This window comes from Neurospora tetrasperma (genome assembly GCF_000213175.1).
Source record: "Neurospora tetrasperma FGSC 2508 unplaced genomic scaffold NEUTE1scaffold_81, whole genome shotgun sequence".
Taxonomy (NCBI): domain Eukaryota; kingdom Fungi; phylum Ascomycota; class Sordariomycetes; order Sordariales; family Sordariaceae; genus Neurospora; species Neurospora tetrasperma.
This window is the reverse complement of record NW_009799179.1, coordinates 5,548,372-5,573,599: the sequence shown is the minus strand read 5'-3', so window position 1 is coordinate 5,573,599 and position 25,228 is coordinate 5,548,372. Positions and strand designations below refer to the sequence as shown.

Genomic DNA, 25,228 nt, shown 5'->3' with positions numbered 1-25,228 from the left:
ACTTGCAACATACCACATATATGAGCCCGAGAGATGGCACACGCCTCATATGATCAAGGCTGTGAAATGGTAGCTCTCCTCCACATTCTGTAATATCATATATTCCATCCATAGAACCACCTTACCGTTGCTACACTTCGGCAAGTGCCTTCGCAAACTGGCCCCAGGTCAGCGATCTCGATATTTGGATAAATTTATCTCCAAGACGATGTGACGCTCTTCGCTGCGAGATATGGTCTGGTAAAAGTTCCAACAAGCGCTCTTGAAGATGTCTCAGCTTCTCTGGACTCTCAATCTCGTTTATGAACTTCCATATGAAGAGCCACTCGGCTTTGGGTGGTCTTGCTTTGTATGCATCGTTGTGTTTCTTGAAGAGCAACCTCATGTCTTGAACGTTGGCTCTGACAGGAGGGGTTTCCATGTCTGCAACGGGGGCTTTCTGCTTCGTGGTGCCGGGCTGCTTGGTCGTGGCAGATGGTCGTTTCTCTCGAGCGGGAAGCGCTTTCTTAGCTGTGGCGAGAGGCAGCCTGTTCGTGTCATCAAGATGTTGTTGATTCGAGCTGACCGCAGGTAAGTCGATTTTCCTTCGCTTTGGGTTTGCTCTCTTCTCAACAGAGGGTTCCGAACCCGTGAGATCAAGTGCTGGTGGCAATTCTTTTCTTTTTTGCGCTGCTCTGGTCTTGGAAACTGCCTGAACTAGCTGGCTTGGGTTGCTTTCGTTGGCCGTATTTTGGGGCGATCTCCAAGGCAGATGGGTTTGAGGCGCTACAACTGTCAGATATTGAGCCGGCTACGGAAGGAATATGACAACCTACCTGCTTCAATAAGTGGCACGTTCGAGCCGCTCGTAGCTGTGGTCGGCCGGTCCATAAGTCCCATGAGATCCGCGCGACGAGAATGGAGCTGTCTCAATAATTCCATGGCCTCATGGGAAAGTCCTTGGTATGGTGCCAAAGCCTTCTCTATTTCATTTTGGAAAGAGGAGAGCCTCTCATTCGTCTGCGTCTGTTGTTGCTGCAAATTCCTAATCTTCCCCTGCAGGACTTCGAGTGCCTCAAGGAGGGACATATTCTGTTGTTGGACGCTTTTCAACCCCCTCATGGCTCCGTCATACTTTACTCCCAGATCTGTCTTCAGCCTCGAGACCTTGTCGTCGAGATTGGACAGGGCATAGCCTGCTTGTTCCTTGTTCTGCCTGACATGGGTTTCTAGTGCGGAAAGCCGGCTTGGAATAGGCTTGAGGTCTCGAAGGGTGCTGAAAATCTGATCGTGTGTGGCTCTGAATTCGTTGACGGATGCTGTGCTGGCTTTCTCTTGACTGGCATGATTCTGCTGAAGGGAGGTAATGGAGGCTTTGAGCTGGTCGATCTTCTCGAACACGGTCTGCTTCAGATTGTCGACGATATGGGTCTGATACTGGGCACTCAAATATCCGGTCCATCCGTCAGGCGGATGCTCGTCGATTTCGTCTAAATATTCCTGGTCAAGATCTTCTTCCGGATCGGGCTCAAGTGGTGACGAAGCCCGAGAGGCTTGTGTCGAAGGCTGCGAGGCTTGGGAAGATAGTAGTGACGACTGTGAGCTGTTGTTGGTACTAGCTGTTTCTTGGCTAAAGAAGGGCGAGGTCAATTGCGATGCCGAAGCCATTGGCATCATAGAGTGGCTTTGTGCGATGTCGAAGTCGATGTTGACGCTCCATGTTTCGAGCGCTGGCCTGACTGGTATGGGGAGGAGACGGACGCATAGGACTCGACCCAGATCATCCCGTTTAACCGCACAAAGACTGTGCATCCACATGTGGAAATCTCCATCGCTTGTGAAAGCTTTGTCTAGGAAGTTGCGACTCTAGAATAGCCGCCAATCGTCAATACATATGGCAGGTGCGACATGGTGGTGGGGTGCACCCTCTTCTTTCTTCTTCCCCCCCTCCCCCCCTCTTCTCCCTGTCCAGCATTTCCCACCCTCCTATCTTTTATTTGTCCACAACGACAAAACGGCCAGAGCTGTCATACCGTCCTGTGATCATCTCTTGTTACTTGGCTTCGAGGTTTCGGGTTTTCCAGTCCATCACTTAACTATCCCTCCCAAACATACTCCTGCTTCTCGCCCTCCAACAGCCCCCTCAACGCCATCCCATAATCCCCCGCATTCGGCGTCCTCAACAGCGTGTGAATGTGAAACTTGGCCGGCTCCTTGTTCGTCAAAAACACACCACTATGGTGATCGAACTCAACAATCACCACAGGGCTCTGAATCCGATAGTAAAAAGCATCATCATCGCCAAACTCGCCAATCCAGCAAAAATACGTCTCCTTATCGAACCATTCCCTGATCTGGCCCATACGGATCTCCCTAGCTTGCGCGGGCAGATAAAGCAGGTACTGCTCCAATATTTTCTCCACCAACCTTTTCTGCTCTTCTGTGAAGCCAGCAACGGAAACCCCCTCGTACGGAACCACCCGGTTGTCCCGGTACGCGCCGCACAAATGTCGCTGGTCGTCGTGATTCCATCTCCCCTTGGGCATGGCCGGGTCGCGCAGGAGCTTGTACACCTGAGCTTGCCTCTGCTGCTCAGCCGAGAGGCTCTGCATCAGTTGCAACCCCAGCTTCTCTTCCTCCTGGAGGATACGGGTGCCCTTGTATGGCCCGGCGTCGATCAGGTTCGGCTCTGCGCCGGTGAACCAGGGCGAGATGACCACTTGGGTTTTGTACAGGAACACGTTCAGACACAGATGGTGGCCATAAAACGAAAAGCCCCATGGCTGGGAAGTGGAAGGGCCGGAGGCGGTTTGAAAGAGTACAAAGTTGTAACTGAACTCGTTGCAGACGCGCGGGGCTTGGACTAGGTCCCCCAGGAAGCCGTTGATGCGCATGGCGCCAAGGGCTTTGGCGTAGCCTTCGGGTGAGAGGGTGGAGTGTAGCACGGCGAGAACGGCGTCCCGGGTGGCGGAAGGGACCTCATCGAGGCGGATTCCTTTGTTGCTGAGCAAGAATTCGGGGTTGGACCAGGTGCGCCATTCTGGCGAGTCGATGTGGTAGGTCACTGCTGAGCGCTGTTGGGGGGAGAGGAGGGAGAGGAGGTTGGTGGTGGCGGAGACAATGGAGTCGATGGGCATGCCCTCGTCTTGGAGGGTAAAGAGATTGGGGCGGACAGTTCCTGTATTTTTTTTCCCATGCAAAAGTTGTGAGTAAAGGAGTGGACGAGACGTGTTAAGTGAGGGTGGAGGGGGTGAGTGATCTAACCGTCGTTGGTAATCCCCTTGAAGGGGTCTTGGAAGAGCTTTCTCCAGTGCAAGTAGAGACCGTGTAGCCATGGAGGATTTCCTCCGTTGATGAACTCCTTCGCGTATTCATGGGCATCTTGCTTTTGCATAGTTGTAAAGCGTGGGATGGTTAGGTCTGGGAGGTATTGGCGATACTCGGCGCCATGGCCGCTGTCACTGACCATCTTGGTGGTGATACTTTATAGCCTTAACGCTTGAGAGTGAGAAGGAAATGTTCAAGTAAAGGATAGATGGCACTGGTCCGTGATACATCGATTATTGATAATGTCAACGGCTTGAAGAGAAGAAACGTTTCGGGTCACCACAGACGGTCCTCCCGATGGAAAGATGTCTTTATTTAAACTTATCACCCGCAACCAGAAACATTGTGCCTGGCCCATGGGGGGCGGTTGAGTTGTCACCGAACCATACTATGTCCCGTCTTGGTGAAACCTTGACCCGGTTGGTGTGGAAATAGGAAATATTAGCGGACAATATCACCTCCCCCGCACTCAACCGCCCCATAAATTGCCCCTTATCCCGGGCTTCTTACCCCGTACTGTACACTACAAGAACCACTTCCTCGGCATGGAGAGATCCCACCACAACGGTTATGGCCAGAGGGCTTCCAACGACTCCTGGCATTGCCCACGTTTCCCCATTCTCTGGATCTTTAATATCTCCTAAGGAAGCAAAAACATGGCCGAATTGTCCTGCTGCAGTCACTTGTCATGTTCTGGTCAGGGGCAGCGTAGCGTACCTGATATTCATTGTCCCAAGCCGAATGCGTCGAGTACCATGATTGAACCTGGCTCCCTGGGACTATGCGAGACACAGATATCTGCCTACAATGAACAAAAACCCCGTGATTTTCATTTTCTTTACAAGACACACCTAGCATATCCTACCTATCCTGATTTATCCTGCTCACATCCCTCACAGCCATCCTTTCTCAGCTGACAACCCCATCCTCATCAAACCACTTTCTCTTCATACCATGAAACGCCCTTTTATTGGACCCCAAGTCGAGTAATTCCAATAACAGCACCATAAAGGACCGGGTATGCATCCTATTCACCATCCCTCCGTAGCCCCTTCCCCGCCCGTAGTTTTGGGAACCAACGCCCACCACGCACCACACATACACTTCCTCTGCTGCGCCATCACAAACGTGAACCCAGCCCTGTAATGATTACCAGGGAAATCCTCCATGACCGCCGTGCACCGGACACATCTCCGCCACTGATTGCTGGTGTTTTCAGCAGTGCCGTTGCTGTTGATGTTCGCTCCTCCTCCTCCTCCTACTCCTCCGTTGGCGGCATTCGCACCCACAGCGGCGGCATTGCTCCCACCAGCTGTTTTTGCGTTCCCGCCGCCGCCGCCGCCGCCCGCCGGGGTGGAAACCCCCTTGAGGTTCGGGGTCGATCCGGTACCGAGCTCGATCTTGATGGAAATCCCGCCACCTGGTGCGAGAGTGTTTTGGCTGGGTGTTTGACCTTCACCCGCACCAGTGATACCTCCTCGTTTACCATCATCTTCACCACCAGCACCAGCACCACCACCAGCAGGAGCAGCAGCAGCACTACCACCGCCGCTGCTGCCGCCTCCGCCACGGGCATCCCCTGATGAAGTAGGAAATTGTATCTCCCGCTTTGTAAACACATCAATGTACTTGCGCCTAGCCTTCCTAGCCGCCAGGATCCTCGGATTCTCTTCAATCTCCAGCACCTCATAGTTGGCGAAATACAGCTTAGCCGGGTCGACATGGCTCTTGAACACGGGCAAAGTTTGGGTGAAGAACTTGAGTAGCACCTCGCGGAAGCAAGGCGGGGGGTTAGCGCCCAGGAGCATGTCGAGTTCGCAGTGGGCCTGTGCTTTCTTGATAAACTGGTCTTCGGCATTCTGTTGCTGTTGCGGTTGATTTTTGTTTTGTTGGGGGGATGGATGCTGTTGTTGCGCTTGGTTGTTGCCAGATTGGCGCCGGGAGAGGCTCGCTTGGTAGGCTGTGCGCACGTCCTGGGCGAAACCCTGCAGGACTTCATTCAATTCCTGGACTTTGATCAGAGATGAGCTGGTGGCGCGTTGCATCTTTCGGTAGGCGAAGTAGAGGCTGTCGGGAAGGACTTTGCCGCCGCCGCCGCCGCCGCTACCGTCGTTATTTTCGGTCTTGGGACGACTGGCTTCCCAGTAGCGAATCGCACGGTTGCTCATGCCTTCGAGGTGGGCTAATCTGCGGCAGGCGGCCATGATAAAGCCACGAGCTGAGGAGCAGCAGAGGAGATGCAGGGATACATCGCCGCGGGCCCGGAGGAAATTGGCCAGGTCGGGAAACCTTTTTTGCTCTTTCAAGATGCTTATGAAGGCCGGGTCGTCGGCGAGGTCGAAGAGGCAGTCAACCATCCACCCTATCAGAGTATGCGCCCATGTGACGCAGCCAACCAAGACCTCGACGACCTCTGCCTCGTCCAGTGGACTGATCCCGAGGCTCTTGGGAGCATTGAGCGAAAGGCTCACGAGAACGATGAAGTTTCGCATCTGGAGTATGAGAAAAGATAGCTTTCCTTCAAATGGCCGGGGCCGGAACTCGCCGCGGAAGCCCATGTGGTTGAGGATGCTAAGAGATATTTGGAAGAGAGGGCTTCGAACCAATGAGTCATAATGGCCCTCGTCGGAAAAGTCGAAATTCAGCTTAAGCAGGTTGACTAAATCTTTGACCCAAGAGGCCGCAAATTCTACTTACACGTATCAGTATATGGCTGTCTGAGTCGAGGAACTCCAGATATGGTCTTACGTGGATTATCGCTGTAGGGACGGGCCAGCGCCAGGATATCATCAAAATTTATCGATGTAGTGATGGCCGAGGATAAAGCAAGAGTCAGGGCTGCCATGACGGCGCTTTGCTGGGCTACTGGGTGTTAGCAAAGAACATTCAATAACCATTGTCAAGGTTAGAACCCACCGGTTTGTAACGCAGTATTGGCGTCTGTCAAAGTATATCGCATGCTGTTCCATTTTATATCCCAGTCTTCGGATATTTGCACATAAGAGCAATTAGTCGGCGAGAAGGCAACCTGGAGACCTGGTCAAAGAGGAGTGAGTGATTAGCGGCGGTGGATGAGTGTTCAAGGACAGTAAAGAGGCGTACATGGCGTGTCGTTGACGTATTGGAACCCTACGTCATGCGGGCTGAGGACGCGATGAACATTTTGCTCGTTGAACAACTCCATCATAGTAACCCTATCGCGATACTGTATGGTGCCATCGCTGAAGGCAAAGCATACCACCTTGCCTAGATACATAACCTGCACAGAAACCACGATTTTCGGTATCACAACCGCGTCCAGTTTACGTAGGCGGGTCATGGACTATATGTCAAGTTAGCGGCTTAGACTAAGATTTTATTATGGTTTAAGACGTCTTACATTGGGATTCGTCATACTGTTTCCGGTGTTCAGTTGGGCAAAGGCCGGGTGCAAAGTCTGTGGCTGCTCGCTCACAACTTCCCACCGATCAATGACACTAGTAGGTTCCTGCTCGTACAGAGAAGCGCCTTCCGCTGGCAAGTGAGAGCGTACCGTGAGGACAACGGGGTTATGATGTGCCTGCAGGTTCTTGTCTTTGGGAATAGATGGCAGGAATTCGATATGGGACAGTTGAGACATGGAGTCATCCAGCACTGGATCGTTGGAATCGTGCTGGAGCAAAGGTGCGACGGCGACATGTTGCTCTGAAATAGATGCGGTTATAGCTGCGTTTTGTGGATGCGCCTGCTTTTCGGCAGGCTTGTCGTTTCCCCATGAGATCGTGGCTTTGACGATCCGCAATTGCTTGGAGGCTGTAGCAAGGGCTATCAAGAGAGCATTCTTGTCGTTGCAAAGAGCGGCATGGGTAATTAGATCGTCCGAGGAAGTGATGCTTTCTAGCTCGATGGCAGTCTCCTCCAGGCGAGTGTTGTTGTTCTGAAACATCAGTCTGAGAAGACCGTTTGTGGTGATGGAGACCAGGGCACTTTTGTTTGTATTAGGATGGTTAGGGCCTGTAGGCTTTGTGTACGAGCTCTCATACTTGTACAGCCCATCGCCAGGGGTTTTGGCATCTTCGGGCTGCACCCATACTGCAGGCCCGTACATGACGCCAAACTGTCTTGGATTGAGCAAAGGGAGCCAGTAACAACCAACAACCGCATGAAGGTCGTCGACAGGGTCGGCATCCCACTTCCGGGTTATGAAGGGACGGTTTAGATGGATGGTGAGGCTGAGGATGGTGATGCGGCCGACAGCGTCAACGACAGCGAGCTCGGGAGTCGGGGTGGTGGTGGACCAGGCCAGATGAACAATAGGACCAGCCGTCGTATGCATGGGGATAATAGCAGGACTATAAAGGTATGGTTCGCTCAACTCCCAGCCGGCATCCTCTGGACGGCACCTTAGGAAGCGAAACTCGACCGAGCGGCCATCCTTGGTGATGGAGGCAATGGTACCCTGTCGTGACCATGCGATGGCCTGGTGGCACCCATGGGTTCTCAGATCATCCAGCCGTTGGCGTAGGTGCTTGGACGGCATCGGCCTCGGGGCAGACAAGCCATCCAAGGCGGTGTCCACCATGACAGAATCGCCAAAGAGATCAACATCGACATCGTCGAGGTTCATGGCCGTATCCATGGCGTTCATCTGATCATGGTGTTGGACGTCGATGGAGCCCCCATCCAAGAGCTGGATGGGTATGTCGTGGCCGCTCATTGCTGTGAGCTTTCCTTCCAGGCTTGGGGGCTTATGGACCCAGGGAGTCTCTTGACTCTTAACTCGCCAAGCTTGCCGTGGTCACCGTAGACCATACCCTCGCGCCAAATCCGATGCCCGACAGTGAAAGACGTCTTTTGTGTACTAAGAGCTCGAATCCGGTGATGCCAAGTCGTTCGAGTTGGGAAGTCTCCAAGACTGGGAGGCAGTGATGAGGATGCTAAGCGCCGTGTAGAAATTATCCTCCAAAATTACTCCAATTGCCGTTTATATATTGTAGTCTAGTCGTGCCGACACAATGGGCCTGACCAGGTCGGAAGCCTTAGAAACTCGAGATTGCCGATGAAAGGAGACTTGATGCTGGTCGAGAACTTGAGTTGGATGGCGTTTGTATGTGCAGTGTGCAGGAACTGAGACAACGGCTGACCACCTGAATGGATGTTGTATATGTGTAGTGAGTAAACGATGTTTTTAATCTTCCAGTTATTCAAACAATCGGGTTTTTTGAGCAAGATGGGGTGAAACTGAGTTATTCAAAATGGGTCGAGATTGGCCGCGCAACTGAGGCCGTTGAGAGAAACAAAGGAATAGAAGCCCAGCTTGGATGTTAACAGAAGAAGCAATACAGTGTCATTGAGTGCCGAACGAAGCTCCAGTCCCCGTTTCGGTGATCGCGACAGCTGAGCTCGCGACGGTACGATACTCACAGTCACATTGGGTGCAGTAAGCACTGTGTCTCCACCCACTGCACTGCACTGCAACTCCGTCGTTTTTCAGTTGTGTGCAACAGCGAACTGAAGTTGTACGTACTTACACAGTATGGTACGTGCGGAGTGGTGTAACGCCTCGTAAGGCCTGCCGTTCGTTACCGAAGATAGCACAAGCCCTCTCCAGCCACACATGGCTTGCGCTCTGGGTCTTGGCTTGTCTCCTGGAGCTGAGTGTTAAGGTAGCGCGGTCCCTGATCTGTGGTCCGGGGGGGCGGGAGGGCGGCACTAAGACGGGAGCTGCAGGTGGGTCCGCCCCGTGGATTGTGTTTCCCGGCAACCGCGCGGTGACAAGCCCCGGCCTTCTTCGTTCCTTTGTTGTGTGGAGCCGCCTTGTTTTCTCGGGGCGCTACTTTTTGCCTGAATTGCGGTCTCGAGGGTTGAATACTTTCCATTCTGCTATCCTTCTTGAGCTCAGTGTGAACACGCAATGGAAGTCCAAACCCAATGTTCTCAGTAGTATACTTTCTGTACCGACGGACCTGAGTCTTTCATGTCCGGATCTTTTACTTATCATGTACCTGCTCCTCAATAGCGCCATGCCTCGAGGGTCTGCCATGATCATCGACAATAAACCAGGTTTTCTCTGCTCTCTGTGGAGATGTACCATGTACCTCCCTGACAAAAGAGGTGAAGCATTCTTTCAATTTCAATGGTACTCATGTGAGAGTCGTCGTTACCCAACCAACAGCTGTTGATGTCTTCTTTGTCTCTTGCACATTCTCAGAATGCACAAGGCTGGATTCCAGCTCTGTTGGTTAATAACCTCCATGTCCCAGAATCCGACTGGTCCAATCGTGTTGCCCGCTAGAATCTCCTTGCGCACATGCAAGCCTGCCCGCAATCTGTAATCGTCTACTCTTCCCGTCGCTCAGATGACCTACCGTCTGCATAGAACGCTGCCAATTCATTCCTCCACCAACAGCAGCCAAGGACTTTTAGTGTGCAGGTGGATACGTACTTGTACACTACGCAAACCGCGACCTTCGCGCCTCACCATTGAACTCAGGTCTTGCTCCGATTTTCAATTGTTCAAGCAAGGTGTCTGTCTGCCACTGCAGCCGGCACAAGTGCAACTTATTTTATTCTTAACATTGTTAGCAACCGTCCGGGGCACGGTTCAGCACCATAAGATCGATCCTTTTACCAAGTTGCAGGACCTCAACTCGAGCTCTCCAATTTCGTCCATCTTTTCAAGTCAAGACATCGACTTACCAAGCCAACTCAGCTGCCTCTCCTTTGTCCATCCCATTAAGACGACCGCGACAACAACCTGAATCGACTTGAAGAAGAGCCTCTCCCGATTCAGCCATGACATAGCATCGCGAAAACCAAACCTTTGACCCACAAACCACAAACGCTTTTTTTCCCGTCACCACCCGCTCGTCCACCCAACACTAGTCACGCTCAGATACTGCAGGGCAGCTGGAGAAGACGTAGCAGCAATTGAACCTGCAGTGGGACACGCGCCTTCAAAGGCAGCAGCTATGGACTGCTTGCGACCGAAACCGTCCGACTCCTCCTCGTCAGGCTCTCTTCCCTCCTCGTCAGGCTCTCTTCCCTCCTCTCCTCTCTCAGTTCTCTCTCAGTCGCCTTCTCTGCCTCCTACGCCTTTGCTGCTCGATGCCTCGAACCGCTATCCCTCCCCTAGTTCCAGCTCGATACCCTCTGGCAGCGCTTCCCCCATGAAGGGGCCCGATTCAGATTCGGCCCAGGAGATCCAGGTCCGCACAGATGGACCTCCTCCGACGAAGCGTCGCCGCACCGCCGCACCGCCAAGGCCCCGTACCACCGACCGGATCGATCTTGAAAATCGTGTGGAAGAGGCCGATGAAAACCTCGACAGGTTATTGACGGCTCTGCGGAGAAAGAAGAAGATTGTCGTCATTGCTGGTGCTGGCATATCCGTCTCAGCTGGGAGTATGTCATTCCCACACACCCCTCCCCCCCTTTTTTTTCTCCCCCTTCACTTTCCCTTCATCATCTCCGCATCTAGGATAGTCCATGACGCGCCATTTTCTTCTCAGACCTTGCTGACGCGCTTTTTAGTCCCCGATTTCCGCTCGTCAACCGGTCTCTTCGCGACGCTACGAGGTCAGCACAAGCTGAAGGCTTCCGGAAAACACCTTTTCGACGCATCTGTGTACAAGCACGATGACTCTACTGAGTCCTTCCACACCATGGTGCGCGAACTGGCGCAATTGACGTCACAGGCGAAGCCTACACCATTTCATCACATGCTAGCCTCCATGGCTGAGGAGGGACGACTACTACGACTGTACACCCAAAATATAGATACGCTAGATACCCAGATGCCACCATTAGCCACCAACGTCCCTTTGAACGCGAAGGGTCCGTGGCCAGTTACCGTCCAGCTGCACGGTGGGTTGGAGAAGATGGTATGCACAAAGTGCAGTCACCTGGAGCCCTTCAATGCCGAGCTTTTCGAAGGCTCTGAAGCTCCTCTGTGCGCAAAGTGCAAGGAACAGGATGAGGTACGCACAACATTTGCTGGCAAACGGAGTCACGGCATTGGCCGGCTACGGCCTAGAATTGTGTTGTACAACGAGTACAACCCTGACGAGGAGGCCATCGGAAACGTTTCAAAGGCGGATTTGAAGAGGGTTCCGGACGCAGTCATCGTTGTCGGCACAACTCTGAAGATTCCTGGCGTTCGAAGGCTCGTCAAGGAGATGTGCCAGCTGACCAGGAGCCGTCGGGATGGTATCACAGCCTGGATCAACATTGACCCAGAGCCTCAAGGAGCGGAATTCAAAGATTGCTGGGACTACGTCATCAGGGGGAAATGCGACGATGTAGCTGAGCTGGTAAATCTACCGAGATGGGATCAGCAGGATATAGGGGATCCTACAACATGGCTGGTGGATGAGAACAAGGAAAAGAGGCTAGAGGCCACGCTCAGCAAGAGCAGGGTTGATGTACTCCTTCAACGCAAACGCAAGTCACCTTTGTCAGACGACGAGGACGAAAAGCCGCTTGCGAAGGTGTTGGTACAGAAACAAGGCGGGATTCCGACACCAAGCGCGAGCCCCAAGCCCCGTGCCACTCTTCCTGCGCGGAAATCGACGACCAAGACCACAGCGAAGCAGAGCATTCTTAACTTCGGCAAAACCACGTCCTCCAAAGAGACGACCCTTGTCAGCGCCGCGATTACCACTGGGCGCAAACCCTTGCCTGGCTCTGCTCCTCAGCGCAAGCCGCGGCAGACGAAGAAGAAGGAGGTTGTTAAACCCCAGAACGCCATCAACCGTACCTTCAAGGCCACAAAAGCTGTGGCTGCTCCAGGGAAGGAAAACGCGAAACAGATTCCCTTTGACCCGGACACGTCTTCGGATCTGTCCTCGCCGCCTCGAGATTTCGACAAGGACGTGCCCACAGTGCTTCCGTCCCTGCGGCCAACGGCGGTAAAAGTTCCTCGCCCAACCATGACCACGAGAAGCAGGTCTAGGACACCTAGTGTCGGCTCAAGTCAGTCGGGAGCACCGGGCTCGGGGCGGGACATTACGCTGACTATCTCGCCCAAGTCAAAGCCTCGGGGTATAGGGCATCTGATCGACTAAGGCTTGGACCAAAACGATAGTGGGGTGAAACATGATTGATTTGGGGTTATAGAGGGCAAAATATGTGGAGGGGGTTCGGCAGTCTTGACCATAAAAAACATGAGAGCGGTTTGGGGCACATGGTTTGGCAAGGTCAGGCAAAAGGCATAGGGGCGATCTTTACGTCTCCAAGTATCCGGTCTCTCCCCGTCGATGTACAATAGCGATGGACAGGGTGACGGATAGCGGATGGTCGGTTTGGTTGGGTGGATGGTTGATTATGGAATGGGTTCAGTTTCTCTTCGTTTTCTTCCTTTCTTCTAGGAGGTGTACGTTAAGAGGACGGACAGAGAATACCAAGCAAGGTCACAACACATCATTGTAGGCGTGTCTTCGACGTCGTACAATGGTAGAAATACACACAAAGGAGAATTTTTACGACTTGGTTTCGTTCATTATATAATCGTGCATCAATTGTGTCTCTGTGAGCTGGCATCCAACTGCCTTGGTCGTAAATACCTATCATTAGCTAAATTACGGCAGACTAGTAATGTCAACTTATTACAGACCGTGAACATGGAGTAAGCAAGACAATATAGTATCGATAGGGACGACGGAGTGTTCAGGGCATGCCAAGTCACACACACAGCCAAATAAAGAAAGAACTGTTTTCCTTTCGAGCCTCGTTACCGTTCGTCCATCCAGCAGCTACCACTGCACATTATTGCACAGTACGATCCCTGCCGGCTTACCATCATATTTTGTGCTATATAAGATCTTAGTGTTACTGGGTAACAGTTAGTACATACGGCCATAGATGGTGGAAAACTCGGGATCCCGTCCGCTCTCCCATAGATAAGCCACCAATCGCTTGACTAGTAGTTGGGTCGGTGACGACCAGCGAATCCCAGGTGCTGTATGTTTTTCTTTTTCCTTTATGTATCATACCTTCGTGTCGTTCAAGTTCGCATGTTTGGCCCTTTTTTCTTTCTCTTTTTTTCTTCTTTTTTTGGTTTTGGAGCTAAATTCGCTTAGCTCCTGTGATGGTGCGTTGAGTTGGTTGTTTACAAGGTCAGGGGTGAATTGGGATGGGTGAACGTGAAATTATCCTAGAGAAGTCAATTAAACAAACAACGCATAAGCGTGGTGAAGATTACCAAGCCAAGAATAATAAAGAACATGGAACATAGAGGTACCTGGACGTTACTTATATGCCGTGGTATCTATCTGCCTCTAAACCGTGCTCTGTCTATGACCACCGTGATCGTAAACGCATCGCCGGCAACCCGTCTTGAGCCCGTGTATGTCGTGGCCTCATACTAGTGCAACCATCAATACCGAGAATGCCAAACAACTCATTGATTGTCACTAATAACTCTCTGTCACCATCCCTTTCTCCGACCCTAAAACATACCCCCTCCATCTTATGATACGCAGGTGAGGATAGACAGATAGAGAACAACAACACACACTCATATTGTATCTTCACCTACTATGATGAAGTTGAACGCCCCAAGACACAAACAAACAGAAGAGAAAAGTACAGATCGGGCGATGCTATTATGGATATCATTTTAATGTCTCTTCTCTCTCTCTCTTTCTAAGTTTAGGGCGTGTTCGGCGACTGAAGATAAGTTGGGGGAAAAAGCACAATGACGACGCACGGTCCCTTCTCTTTCCCCATCATTATCCCCTGTCCCAAATAAGTGATCCTCAAATTTTTGCGGGAGGAGTTCGATCAAGTTTTGTTATTTCCCTTCTTTGTACGCTTTCAGAACCAACCATCCATCCGTTCCCCTCAATTTTATGTTGCTGAGATAACTGGGAAAAAAAAAAAAAAAAAAAAAAAAAAAAAAAAAAAAAAAAGAAGAAAAAAAAGAAGAAAACCAAGACTGTTTGAGGCATGTTGATGAGTGCCTGACGAGTAGAACGCTTGCGTGCCTTTCTTTTACGTCGGCGCACGCGGTTTCCGCAAAACCATACACAACAACGAAAATAACCATCATCAGCGATAGGATAATGCTGAACCCTTCATAAAAGCGCGCGCCCTTTCTGTAACATAAATAATTCCTCATTACAGGTATCGCTCGTTCCAATGTAACACCACGCCCGCCCGTGTACTTGTCAACTCCCAGATGAGGATAGAGGAGCAGAAAATCAGAACAACAACCCCAGTCGAGATATCTAAACCCGTACGCCAGACAATGCAAGAGCTGAGTAACAATTATAGATGGGAGAAGAGGGTGGTTCCCCTAGTAAGGCCGTTGCTGCTGAGAGGGACTGCGGCTGCTCTGCCATGAGTGACGAATCGGTGCTCCCCTATCGATGTCCCTACGATGGCGATAAAAGTTGAGTCGATCGCCATTCTCGTAATAGTTCGGGCGCCGCTTAGGCTCCTCTCGTCGCTCTTCGCGCCGGTCCTCGCGCCGGTCGTCGCGGTAAGGGTCACGAGATCTTCGATCGTCGCGATCGCTGGCAATCTCTCCATCTTCCAGATCCTGGCGGCTCGGCTTCTTCAGATTCTGAGATCTATCCTCCTTGTTCTCGCTATCCTTTTTGCAAAGGTCGCCGAACATGCGCTGGAGTCTTCGGCCCGACACCTTGACCTCACCGATGGGCCAGATCGAAGAAAGGAATTCCCTGCATCTATCGTTAGCCAGTGTGAAAGCGCAATCTGAGGGAGTTTCTAGACTTACCAGAACTGTGGCTCCAAACCATCCAGCGGGTTCTTCTCCTCCAGCTGCTTAAGGAAATTACCAAATGCCCGAATCTCCTCTCCCAGAATTTTGGCGCGTTCTTTGGCCGCAGGAAAACGTTCCTTAGAGTACATGATGCGTTCCATGTTCGCTTTGAGGGGCCGAAGTAGAGACCAAACAAGTTGGAAGTTGTCCGAGCTATCGATCTCATCATTATTCAACTTGGCAAGTTCATGGAAGCGCTCCACCGCTTTCTGCCTGTCCCGCTTCCATTTCTCCAATGTTTCGGGATCGACCTTGGGTGCCTTGTCCTTCTTCTTGTCGAGTTTGCTATCTGTACCACGACGTTCGTCTTCCACCCGACGATGCTTCGAGCTGCGCTCTTCGTAATCATCTGTGTACTTCCGTTTGTGGTCTGGCCTGGGGGTCCCCCGGTCATTCGCGTTGCTGAGAGTCCGATGGTGGTGGTCCCGGTGAGGAATAGACTTTTTAACGCCCAATGGTGCAGGGGACCCGGAGATAGAGCTAGCTTCACCGCGTCGATGGCCGTTGTTCGTGAGAAGCTTCTTGCTCCGATGGTGGTTCTCCACTGCCTTCTTCGCGGCAGCATCATTAGAGTGCTTGGCCAACAGAACAGACAGGAGATACTCGGACCTTCGGACCAAATGAACAGCACCAGGGGATTGAATCCCTACAGCCTCCGTCTTCTTTCGTTCTTCCCGTTTGTCGACACGATGCTCCTCCAGGAAGAACTTGTCGTGCATCTGCAACTCAGGATCGTCCCTGATTTGCGTCCACGCACCAAATCCGTACCTGTCGATTCCAATAAGCAGCATGGCATCCTCACGTGCACCCCAGTCGCAAGTATATGCGGCAGCCTTGGATGCTTCGGGAAGCCTGAAACTGAGAATGTCTGCGTGCTCCCGGAGGACGCGGCGCAGAAGTTTGAGCTGAGGGGGTCGCTCCACGACAGTCTCTGCGTTGACTTTCCGCACCTCGCCAAAATCGACAAGTACAGCCTTCTTATCCTTCTTCGCCAGTGGCTTGCCAGCCCTGGCTTCTTCTTCGCGAAGTCTCTCGTTGTTCGCATCTACAGCGCGGCGACTGATAACGACAAGGTCCTCGATAATAGACTTCAGAAAGTCCCGATCTCTATCACTGAGGCGAGCATCCTGGACAACCTCTTCTTCGCGGTCGTCCAAGGAACCGTACCTGAAGAAGGCCCTGATAAGGTTTCGGGTTTCCTTCTCATTGAGGGGGCGTTTGGGATCTGAAAGCAATGCACGCTGCTCTTCGAGCTCTTCCTGCTCTTCCCTCTCGCGTTGTCGCTTCTTTGCCAGACGCTCAGCCCGATCGTTTTCTGCGCTATTTTTGGAGCCTTTCAACGCAGCTTTTCTAGGAGCATTCTCCTCTATTGTTCTTGCCAAGTACTCCTCTTCTTTCTTTCTATTTTCCTCAGCCTTGATCGCAGCAAGCTGCTCGGCTGGAATGATCTGATCCCAGTCAAGAGCGAGATCGTCAACTTTGACATCGGTGACCTGCATCCAGTTATCCCAGTCGATACCACCACTGCTCAGGTTGATTTTGTCATCGACATCAGTTTTGGTCACTTCGGCATTCTCGAGGATAGCATCGATATCGAGCTGCTCCAGCTTCTGCTGGTTGCTGGATTGCTCGAACAGGTTCTGGGAACGCATCTTGAGGATCATCGAGATATCCTCAGCAGTCTTGGCCTCGTCCATCTTGAGGCCGCGCTCCTTGAACTGCTCTTTGAGAGCCTTGCCTTCATCTGTCACACCGGCCTGAATGGTAAGATACTCCAAGAAGAGCTTGTTGCGGGCACGCTTTACAACTTCCTCTTCAATAGTCTGCTTGGCCACGAGGCGGTAGACATTGACAGGTCTTTTCTGGCCGATACGGTGAGCTCGAGCCATTGCCTGTAGATCGGCCTGGGGATTCCAGTCCGAATCATAGATGATGACAGTATCGGCCGTCATAAGATTGATTCCAAGGCCACCGGCACGGGTAGATAAAAGGAAGCAGAAATCATCGCTGCCCTCGGCGTTAAAGTGATTGATGGCCATACGTCTTGGGCCGGCAGGAATGGTACCGTCGAGTCGCTGGAATTGATATCCGCGAACACGGAGATAGTCACCCAAAATGTCTAGCATCTTGACCATCTGACTGAAGATCAGAACACGATGTCCGTCCTTCCTAAGTTTCGCCAGCAGCTGATCAAGAAGCATCATCTTGCCGCTACTTGTAATGAGACCCTTGATCTGGTCTTCACGGCGTGTGCTGCCGTTGAGGACACGCTCCTCGGCACCCTGGAACATGTACGGGTGGTTACTGACTTTCTTCAGCTCCATCATGATGTTGAGCAACGATTGCTTGTGGCCGTTGCTCGCGTCGCTGAGGGCAGCATAGTTGCGCGTGAGAATGTTCTTGTAGTAGTCAAGTTGCACGTCAGACAACTCAACTCGGATGATCTTTTCGGTTTTGGGGGGAAGGTCCGACTCGACTGTCTCCTTGGTGCGACGCAAAATGAAAGGAGCGATTGACTGATGCAACTCGCGGAGCTTCTCTTGAGTCCTGATACGCCTGGCCTCATCCTGTTCTTCATCAGTCGGACCTTTGTTATCTGCGGTAGACAACGCTTCAAGCTCCTCGTCAATGACGACTTTTCCGGGGTTAAGGAAGTCGAGGAGGGCTGAGAGTTCGGCTAGATTGTTCTGAATGGGTGTGCCGGTAATGAGGACCTTGCAAGGAACGCCGAAGTTGTTGAGCTTGATGTAGAGCTGTGACTCTCGGTTCTTGAGACGGTGGGCTTCATCAACAGCGAGAACTTGCCATTTGATGTTCTTGAGATGATCCGCATCGGCCAAGATGTAGTCATAGGAAGTGACTAAGACATTGAACTTGGTCTTCTTCGGGTTACCATCCACAAAAAGTTCGTAACCTCGGATATTGGACCGAGCTGCCTCCGGGCCCAGGTAAACGACGTAATTGAGATCCGGAGCCCAATGATTAAAGGTATCGCACCAAGCGGGGATGACGCTAAGAGGAGCGACGACAAGGAACGGTCCTTCCTGGCCGCGTTCATTCCGTAACCAGCTGAGGAACGAGACGCTTTGGACAGTCTTTCCCAGACCCATTTCATCGGCTAAGATGACGTTGTTGCCCCTTACCCAGTTGAGAGCAAGGAAGTTAAGGCCTTTCATTTGGAACTCGCGAAGCTCGCCGCCCTTGATATAGTCAGGCTGCTTCTCCAATTTGGTCATCCTCGACCGGGTATCGGGGTTAGTTTGCTTGCGGTCGGACTGCCATGACCGGTTGCATCGGTCGAGGAACTGGTCAATCTTGTCCTGAGCAAGTTCGGCCACGAGAGACTCGGCTTCCCAGGTGCACTCGTCGTATTGCAGGCCCTTCCACTTGATGTAATACTCGGTGCCCTCATCACCGTCTCTGACAGCCACAACGCGCTCGACCTTTGTGTAGTCTTCGAGGGCCTCTTGCTCACGTTCTCTATCCAGGTACCACTGCTCTTTCTGCTCCGGACTGATATCGTCGCCACCGAATTGCATCTCCAGTTCGTACTCAACAACCTTCTTGTAATAGTTTTCGAGGCGGCGAAAGCCTCGGAAGCCTGCGACAGTTTCCGTAGTTTCCCAGGTGTTGTGGGGATATGATTGTCCCTGCCACTTGATGAAGTATTCAAAGTCGTGTCGCGTAGAATCCACTGTGACCTCGACACCCTCCTTAGGACGATGACCGAGGATTTTCTCGATGTATGGCGAGTTATCCTCGACATTGGCAGACCAGTAGTTGGGGGTAAGCTCGGAGTCGTCCTCTTCATCTTCTTCTGCGTCACTTTCTTGGTAGGCGCCGGCTGAGACCTGGGCCGCCCGACGGCTAGACCATCTCTTTTCGCTAAAAGCCAAGGCAGGGTCCTGTTCTTGTTGCCTGCGGACCTTTCTTTGGAAGCTGCGGGCTTTGGCGCCTCCATATGTGTCCGAGTCGGAATCATCGATTGAGGGTTGGCGAGCAGGAGTGCCACGCTTGGAAGCTGGAAATCACGACAAGTCAGCAGTGAAACAAAATGCCGAGGAGTATGACGGGTGAAAACTTACCAGGCAACGAGCGTTCAACCCGACGTCTCTTCGCAGGCTTTCTAGACACCGGTGTGGCATCCGATTCGGATGGTTCATCTTCCTCATCTGAGTCGATCTGTTTACTCAGTTAGGAGAGGCGTAACGACGAGAGCTCATCTGGATCCACTTACGATCTGCGCACGGCGTTGTGTAGGGCGTGACTGTTGTAGGTCGTTAGCATGGTATAACACAACAAGAATGCGGGATATTCGTACACTCCTCCTCAACCCATACAGGGCAGGATTCTCTCTGATGTAATCATCCTCGGTCGCGTGGGCGACTTTGCGCTTCACGACGGTACGGGACGACGAGGCAGACACGACTTCGTTGCTCTGAGCGGACCTGGGGCTATCGGGGGCGTCAAAGTCTCCGTCATCTGACGCGTCGTTATCACTTGCTGAATCGGACGCTTCCTCGAGCGTCAACTCGGGTTTTTGTATCGGCGAGACAGCCTCGTCGGCAGGCTGATACGACTGGGCGTCGGCGTCGTCATTCGGGTCGGCCTCGGCGGCATTAACGTCGGAAAGGTCGCTCGTGCTTTCGGTATCGTTGGTAAAGTTGAAGTGGCTGTCATCCGCCGGCGGTGACACATGCCCGAACACCGGACCGGATTCGGGAGATGTCGACATTTTGAGACTTAGACGCGGAGGCTGCCTGCTGTAAGACGACGATGTCAGCCAGCGGTACGCGTCATTTACGAATCACTACTTGGGGCGATGGAAAGAGGCCACTCTTGCGACCCGGAATCATCAGAGAAATCCGGCATCGGGGTAGCGGACGAGTCTCAATGATGATTGTCGCATTGGCTCGCGTGTAAGTGATGGAGGCAAGGCTGTGGATGATGAGGCGGACGGCGACGGCGATTGCAGTCGCGTGTGGGCGCCCTGAGGGCACGGGAGAGCAGACCATGGTCTAGGGCAGCTGTAGAGGCGATATTCATCAAGAATCGACGGTCTGGCGACCTCTACAAGCTGGTAGACGATGGATATCAAGGGCGACGAGGCCCGCTTCGATGGGCGAAATGATGGGGAAAATGCAAGGCGAATACGCAGGGCAGGGCACGCAGTGGGCAGTGGGCAGTGGGCAGTGGGCGGCAGTGGCTGGACTCACAAGTCATGGAAGAATTAAGAGCCTCCAGGCAGCAGACTGCAGAGTGAATCTTCAAGTCCGAGATTCACAATCGCGGTGCCGTGGGAGGAGTGGTGGTGGGGGAAATGGTCAAGGCCGGAGACCCTGGGAGGGGGCTGGCAGTGGTGATGGTGTAGCGGAAAATCGCAGTGATGGACGGAGGAGAAGAATCCATGAAAATGGTGAACCAGAACCAGCAACGCCAGTGGGCCACTGCCTGGCTTGTGCTTCAGACGAGGCCCGCTTGCCCTCAACTCAATGCTTGCTCAGTCCCGCTCTCTGATTGGTCAGTTTCATTGGAAGCAACCTCCGAACTCAAGTGTGGGACCGCCAGAGTCGATACCCAGACTGCAAGGTTTCAGCTCCGTAATTACCGAAACCGAAATGTAACGCGCGTCTTGTGATCTGACCACTTCAATGATGTTCTCTTTCACTGGATGGTAGCGCCAGGAGGAAGTACACTTGCCTAATCCAGTGAGATGGGCGCTGTCACGATCCTTGCCCGTTTTGCTCACAACGCACGAATTTCAGTTGTGTGACGAAGATCTGTAAGATCAATGTTTCTTGTAAGTTTGGGTTTGGAAAGGACGAATAAGAGGACACAAACCCAACGCGGCTCGAGCCTGGTCGGATATCATCGCTGGAGCTTGCCAGCTCGTTGGTTGCCCACTCCGATCGTGCCCTTCCAAACGGCGTGGGCGGTGTGAGGCAGGTGAGTGTGGGCGATTCCCGATTCAATTGCTTGGAGGTAGTGGTATGTATGGTTATGACTGTTCAGCTACCAGGTTATACAACACTGGAAGAAGTTCAAGGATGGAACGTGGTTGATATAACAACAAATGATTCAGAGAAGTGTTGTCGTCGGTTGATGGCACATAGACTGTGTACCGGTGCGACTTGGGAATCAACAAGGTGGGAAAGATGGAAGATGGACTACAAGCTGAGAATACTCCCAGTACGTGGACGTCGCCCGGTTTTTCTAGGTAGGCATGTTGGCGTCGAAGGGGTATTCTTTGTCAGCTCCGGTGCAGGTGCCAGCCATGCACTGGTCTCTCCCGCCTGGTGCTTTACTTCAGCTTGTTACACCGCGAGCACCGGCACCAAGGTGATTTGGATGATTTCCCACCACTGGAGCTCCGGCTCCGAAGAAAACCTACTGCGAGCCGACGCAAGCAAGCCCAAGCGGGCAGTCAGGCCGACAATGTCTTGTAGGTGATTGTGCGGAGCCACCTCTACGTATTTAATCCATTCCACAAAGTGTCAGAGAGAACCAGATATACCTAATCAAAGACTTTATTCCCGTCTGATGCCTATCTGACCAGTCCTAAACTCCCTTCAGATTATGAGGACAGACATTGTATGTCCAAGTGGGTAGAGGCACCGCTCCCCAGACGCAGCTGGAGCAGATCCGTCCAGGACGATGGACCCACACGATCACGTGCTGCTGGGGCCATCAGCCTTCCTTGAGTGCCAACATTGACCACTGTCAACTATCTTCAATGTCTTGATGCCGATGTCATTTCTGCCTGTGAACAACACCATGTGGGATAGACTACTATCAGAGTAGCTTGATTGTGAGTCAGCGCCCGGCCGGGGCGCAGGGAATATATGTCGACAGGCAGCCAGAGCTCTGTTCGGAAGTCCGGTTTGATGTCAGTAACCCTGCGCCTCTCTGCATCGTGATCGTTGACGGCATCCGTCATGCTGCGAGTGAATTCTTTAAACGATACGGTTGTGGGAGGAGTCCGAGCGCTTTTAGTTGTCAACCCTAACTAGCTATGCACCTCCTCATACCGAGCGTCATGATCAAGCTTGATGTCGTCGGCCATACTCCCCTCCAAACAAACAATACGCCGCCATTGACGAATTATCTTTAGCCGAGGGGGTACTAGACATAAACGCTCACTTGTGAAAGGATGGGTCGGATGTGTTCACCCACGGAGGAAACTATCATCGCCTGGACAAAGAAAGTGGCAATACCAATGAAACTGTCTAGTCATCATCATCCGCATTATAGTCGTCCAATGGAAGCGATGACCATGTATTCGGGAAAATAGGCGATGTAAGGCTGTGTTCAGTAGAAATCGGATCTGTTTTGGCTGATAATGAGCACAAACTGACCTCAGCAGGACATTAAGTACACGCCCATGATTATTCAGCTCTCCACGATGCCACTTGGGTCACTGTAAGAATTTTTGGGCAGAAGTCGGTTGTACTGAAATGAAGGGGAGATCAATGAGAAGCGAAAACAGAACAAAGGACAGAGGAACAATAGTAAAAGTGGAACCCAATGTGGACGACCACCTGCGTGAACATCAGCTAGATATTTGGTGCAACAGCAATAATAGGATAGAAGCTCCTGTCATGTTTTAGAGTCCTGAGACAGAAATCATGGTGTGGACTGAGAGTTGCCCGACTGGGGAGGTGGAATTTAGGTACTCATATGGACGGTCGTTACATACAAAAAGTGCACACGGGGCAAGGCAAGGGAAGCAATGACAGCGGGACAGGAACAGTGGACTTTCACCTGGCATTAGGCACCTAGGTAAAGTTGGTACCTTTAAGAGGTAACCTATCAACCGTGGCACATTTCAGCTTACACCTCTTATGTAGCTCCAACCCTGCTACCATGTTGGTACATAGCGTTGCGGGGCTAGAGGTACCTAAGTAGGAAGCCCGACGACCTACCTTACTTCACATCAGGGCAAGCGGGGTCTTTTTTTTTTACGATCCGCCCTGCCACCAGACTCGGCGCACGGTGCAGCGGTCTCGACATTTTTTGAGACGAGGGAACTGACATTGTCCACAACCCGGCGTCGACCCACGTTGCCTCTGGAGAAACTTAAAGAGTGTCAGCCTCCTCCGCCTTGTTTGGCCCTCTCCACTCTGCTCGTAGCATTCCGAGACGTGCGGCACCTTGAGAATTTCTCCCCCTCCCCCATTTCCCGCTTTGCGCCTAGGATAGCGGTCCGCCCACAGTCACCCATCTCGATCAGTCCGCAGAGCGAAATCACAGACAAGATGTCGGACAAACTCACTCGGTGCGTTTACGATCCCAAGGCCGCACACGCACGTGTGCTCTGCTTATAGAAGCATCGGCCCAGACTGGCTTGTGCTGGTCTGGCTGTATGCGCTGTCTGGCTTCCACCTTGCTGACCTCGCCTGTTTCGTATCTGTAGTATCGCTATCGTCAGTAGCGACAAGTGCAAGCCCAAGAAGTGTCGCCAGGAATGCAAGAAGTCATGCCCCGTTGTGCGCTCCGGTAAACTCTGTGTAAGCTTCCCTCTTCTCCATAGTCCTCTTGCGGTAACAGGACCAAACAGCTAACTGCTCTCTAACAGATCGAGGTAATATCTCTCCGGACCCCTTGCGATCCCCGTGTTTTGCGCGACAACATCCTCCTGACATCCGATATCTAGGTGTCTCCCGAGTCGCGCATTGCCTTCATCTCCGAACAGCTGTGCATTGGTTGTGGTATCTGCCCCAAGCGCTGCCCCTTCGGCGCCATCACCATTATCAACCTGCCCACCAACCTCGAGAGCCAGATCACCCATCGCTATGCCGCCAACAGCTTCAAGCTCCACCGTCTTCCCATGCCCCGCCCCGGCAACGTCTTGGGTCTTGTCGGAACGAACGGTATCGGCAAGAGTACCGCGCTCAAGATCCTCTCCGGAAAGCTTAAGCCCAACCTGGGCAGGTACGACAACCCACCTGACTGGGAGGACGTCATCAAGTACTTCCGCGGTTCTGAGTTGCAGAGTAAGGAATACGGCTTACCTTGGAAGGAGATCAGAGGATTGACAAATCGCAGACTACTTCACCAAGCTGCTCGAGGATGACCTGAAGGCTGTTGTCAAGCCCCAGTACGTCGATCAGATCCCCAAGGCCATCCGCACCCCCGACAAGAGCGTGAAGTTCCTGATTGAGGGCCGCCGTTCTCTCGATAACCTTGACGAGGTTCTCGACACCCTTGGTAGGCTCAACATGCTTTGCGCTTAGTGATTTGCTTATTTGGACGCCCTGGCTGATCTTGAATAGAGTTGCGCCATATCTACGACCGTGATGTTACCCTCCTTTCCGGTGGTGAGCTCCAGCGTTTCGCCATCGGTACCGTTTGCGTTCAGAAGGCCGATGTCTACATGTTCGACGAGCCTTCCTCGTATCTCGATGTCAAACAAAGATTGAGTGCTGCCCGCATCATTCGCTCTCTCCTCCGCCCTGACGACTACGTCATTGTCGTCGAGCACGACTTGTCTGTCCTCGACTACCTCTCCGATTACGTCTGCTGTCTTTACGGTCAGCCCGCCGTCTACGGTGTCGTCACCCTCCCTCACTCCGTCCGTGAAGGCATCAACATTTTCCTCGATGGCCACATCCCTACTGAGAACTTGCGTTTCCGTGACGAGAGCTTGACCTTCCGCATTGCCGAAGGCACTGAGGAGTTCATTCAGGAAAAGTCGCGCGCCTTCAAGTACCCTGCCATGGAGAAGACCATGGGCAACTTCCACCTGTCCATCGACGCCGGTTCTTTCTCTGATTCCGAGATTATCGTCATGATGGGTGAGAACGGTACTGGAAAGACCACCTTCTGCCGTCTCTTGGCCGGTGTTCTTAAGCCTGACGGCACCAAGAGGGTTCCTGAGATGAAGATCTCCATGAAGCCCCAGACCATCACTCCCAAGTTCGAGGGTACCGTTCGCCAGCTGTTCTTCAAGAAGATCAAGGCTGCTTTCTTGTCTCCTCAGTTCCAGACTGATGTCGTTAAGCCTCTGAAGCTTGATGATTTCATTGACCAGGAAGTCAAGCATCTGTCCGGTGGTGAACTTCAAAGAGTTGCCATCGTTCTTGCTCTCGGTATTCCTGCTGATATCTACCTCATCGATGAGCCTTCTGCCTGTACGTGAACCTCTTCCACCCCCCCCCC

General features: G+C 52.3%; 7 protein-coding genes across 7 annotated transcripts in view; 2 read left to right on the top strand and 5 right to left on the bottom strand.

The window, feature by feature from the left end:
• Positions 1–381: 381 nt before the first annotated feature.
• On the bottom strand, positions 382–1,842 carry NEUTE1DRAFT_91442 (uncharacterized protein; the record flags this gene model as incomplete). The annotated part of the gene is made up of 2 exons (XM_009858100.1): positions 382–527; positions 816–1,842. The coding sequence occupies 2 exons, from the start codon at positions 1,795–1,797 to the stop codon at positions 382–384; spliced, it is 1,128 nt and encodes a 375-aa protein (XP_009856402.1).
• On the bottom strand, positions 1,820–3,448 carry NEUTE1DRAFT_91440 (uncharacterized protein; the record flags this gene model as incomplete). The annotated part of the gene is made up of 2 exons (XM_009858099.1): positions 1,820–3,157; positions 3,244–3,448. 2 exons carry the CDS (start codon positions 3,446–3,448, stop codon positions 2,076–2,078), a joined length of 1,287 nt encoding a protein of 428 aa, XP_009856401.1.
• Positions 3,449–4,305: 857 nt separating this feature from the next.
• NEUTE1DRAFT_72741 (uncharacterized protein) lies at positions 4,306–8,002 on the bottom strand (the record flags this gene model as incomplete). Its single annotated transcript, XM_009858098.1, has 5 exons — positions 4,306–5,995; positions 6,055–6,168; positions 6,223–6,342; positions 6,409–6,628; positions 6,686–8,002. The coding sequence occupies 5 exons, from the start codon at positions 8,000–8,002 to the stop codon at positions 4,338–4,340; spliced, it is 3,429 nt and encodes a 1,142-aa protein (XP_009856400.1).
• A 2,452-nt stretch (positions 8,003–10,454) lies between these two features.
• On the top strand, positions 10,455–12,435 carry NEUTE1DRAFT_72738 (uncharacterized protein; the record flags this gene model as incomplete). The annotated part of the gene is made up of 2 exons (XM_009858097.1): positions 10,455–10,689; positions 10,819–12,435. 2 exons carry the CDS (start codon positions 10,455–10,457, stop codon positions 12,348–12,350), a joined length of 1,767 nt encoding a protein of 588 aa, XP_009856399.1.
• Positions 12,436–13,113: 678 nt separating this feature from the next.
• NEUTE1DRAFT_54658 (uncharacterized protein) lies at positions 13,114–13,296 on the bottom strand (the record flags this gene model as incomplete). Its single annotated transcript, XM_009858096.1, has 1 exon — positions 13,114–13,296. A coding segment is annotated over one exon (183 nt), but the record flags the coding sequence as incomplete, so codon positions are not given.
• A 1,285-nt stretch (positions 13,297–14,581) lies between these two features.
• NEUTE1DRAFT_54802 (uncharacterized protein) lies at positions 14,582–19,805 on the bottom strand (the record flags this gene model as incomplete). The annotated part of the gene is made up of 5 exons (XM_009858095.1): positions 14,582–14,969; positions 15,026–19,091; positions 19,156–19,252; positions 19,308–19,337; positions 19,392–19,805. 5 exons carry the CDS (start codon positions 19,803–19,805, stop codon positions 14,582–14,584), a joined length of 4,995 nt encoding a protein of 1,664 aa, XP_009856397.1.
• A 3,409-nt stretch (positions 19,806–23,214) lies between these two features.
• The window catches only part of NEUTE1DRAFT_150244 (uncharacterized protein), a gene marked incomplete at both ends in the record, with an annotated part of 3,902 nt that continues 1,888 nt past the window's right edge, over positions 23,215–25,228 (top strand). The window contains 5 exons of the mRNA XM_009858094.1: positions 23,215–23,345; positions 23,484–23,577; positions 23,718–24,063; positions 24,116–24,277; positions 24,343–25,200. Of these exons, the coding sequence (XP_009856396.1) occupies positions 23,898–24,063; positions 24,116–24,277; positions 24,343–25,200 (1,186 nt within the window). The remainder of the gene's footprint in view (positions 23,346–23,483; positions 23,578–23,717; positions 24,064–24,115; positions 24,278–24,342; positions 25,201–25,228) is intronic.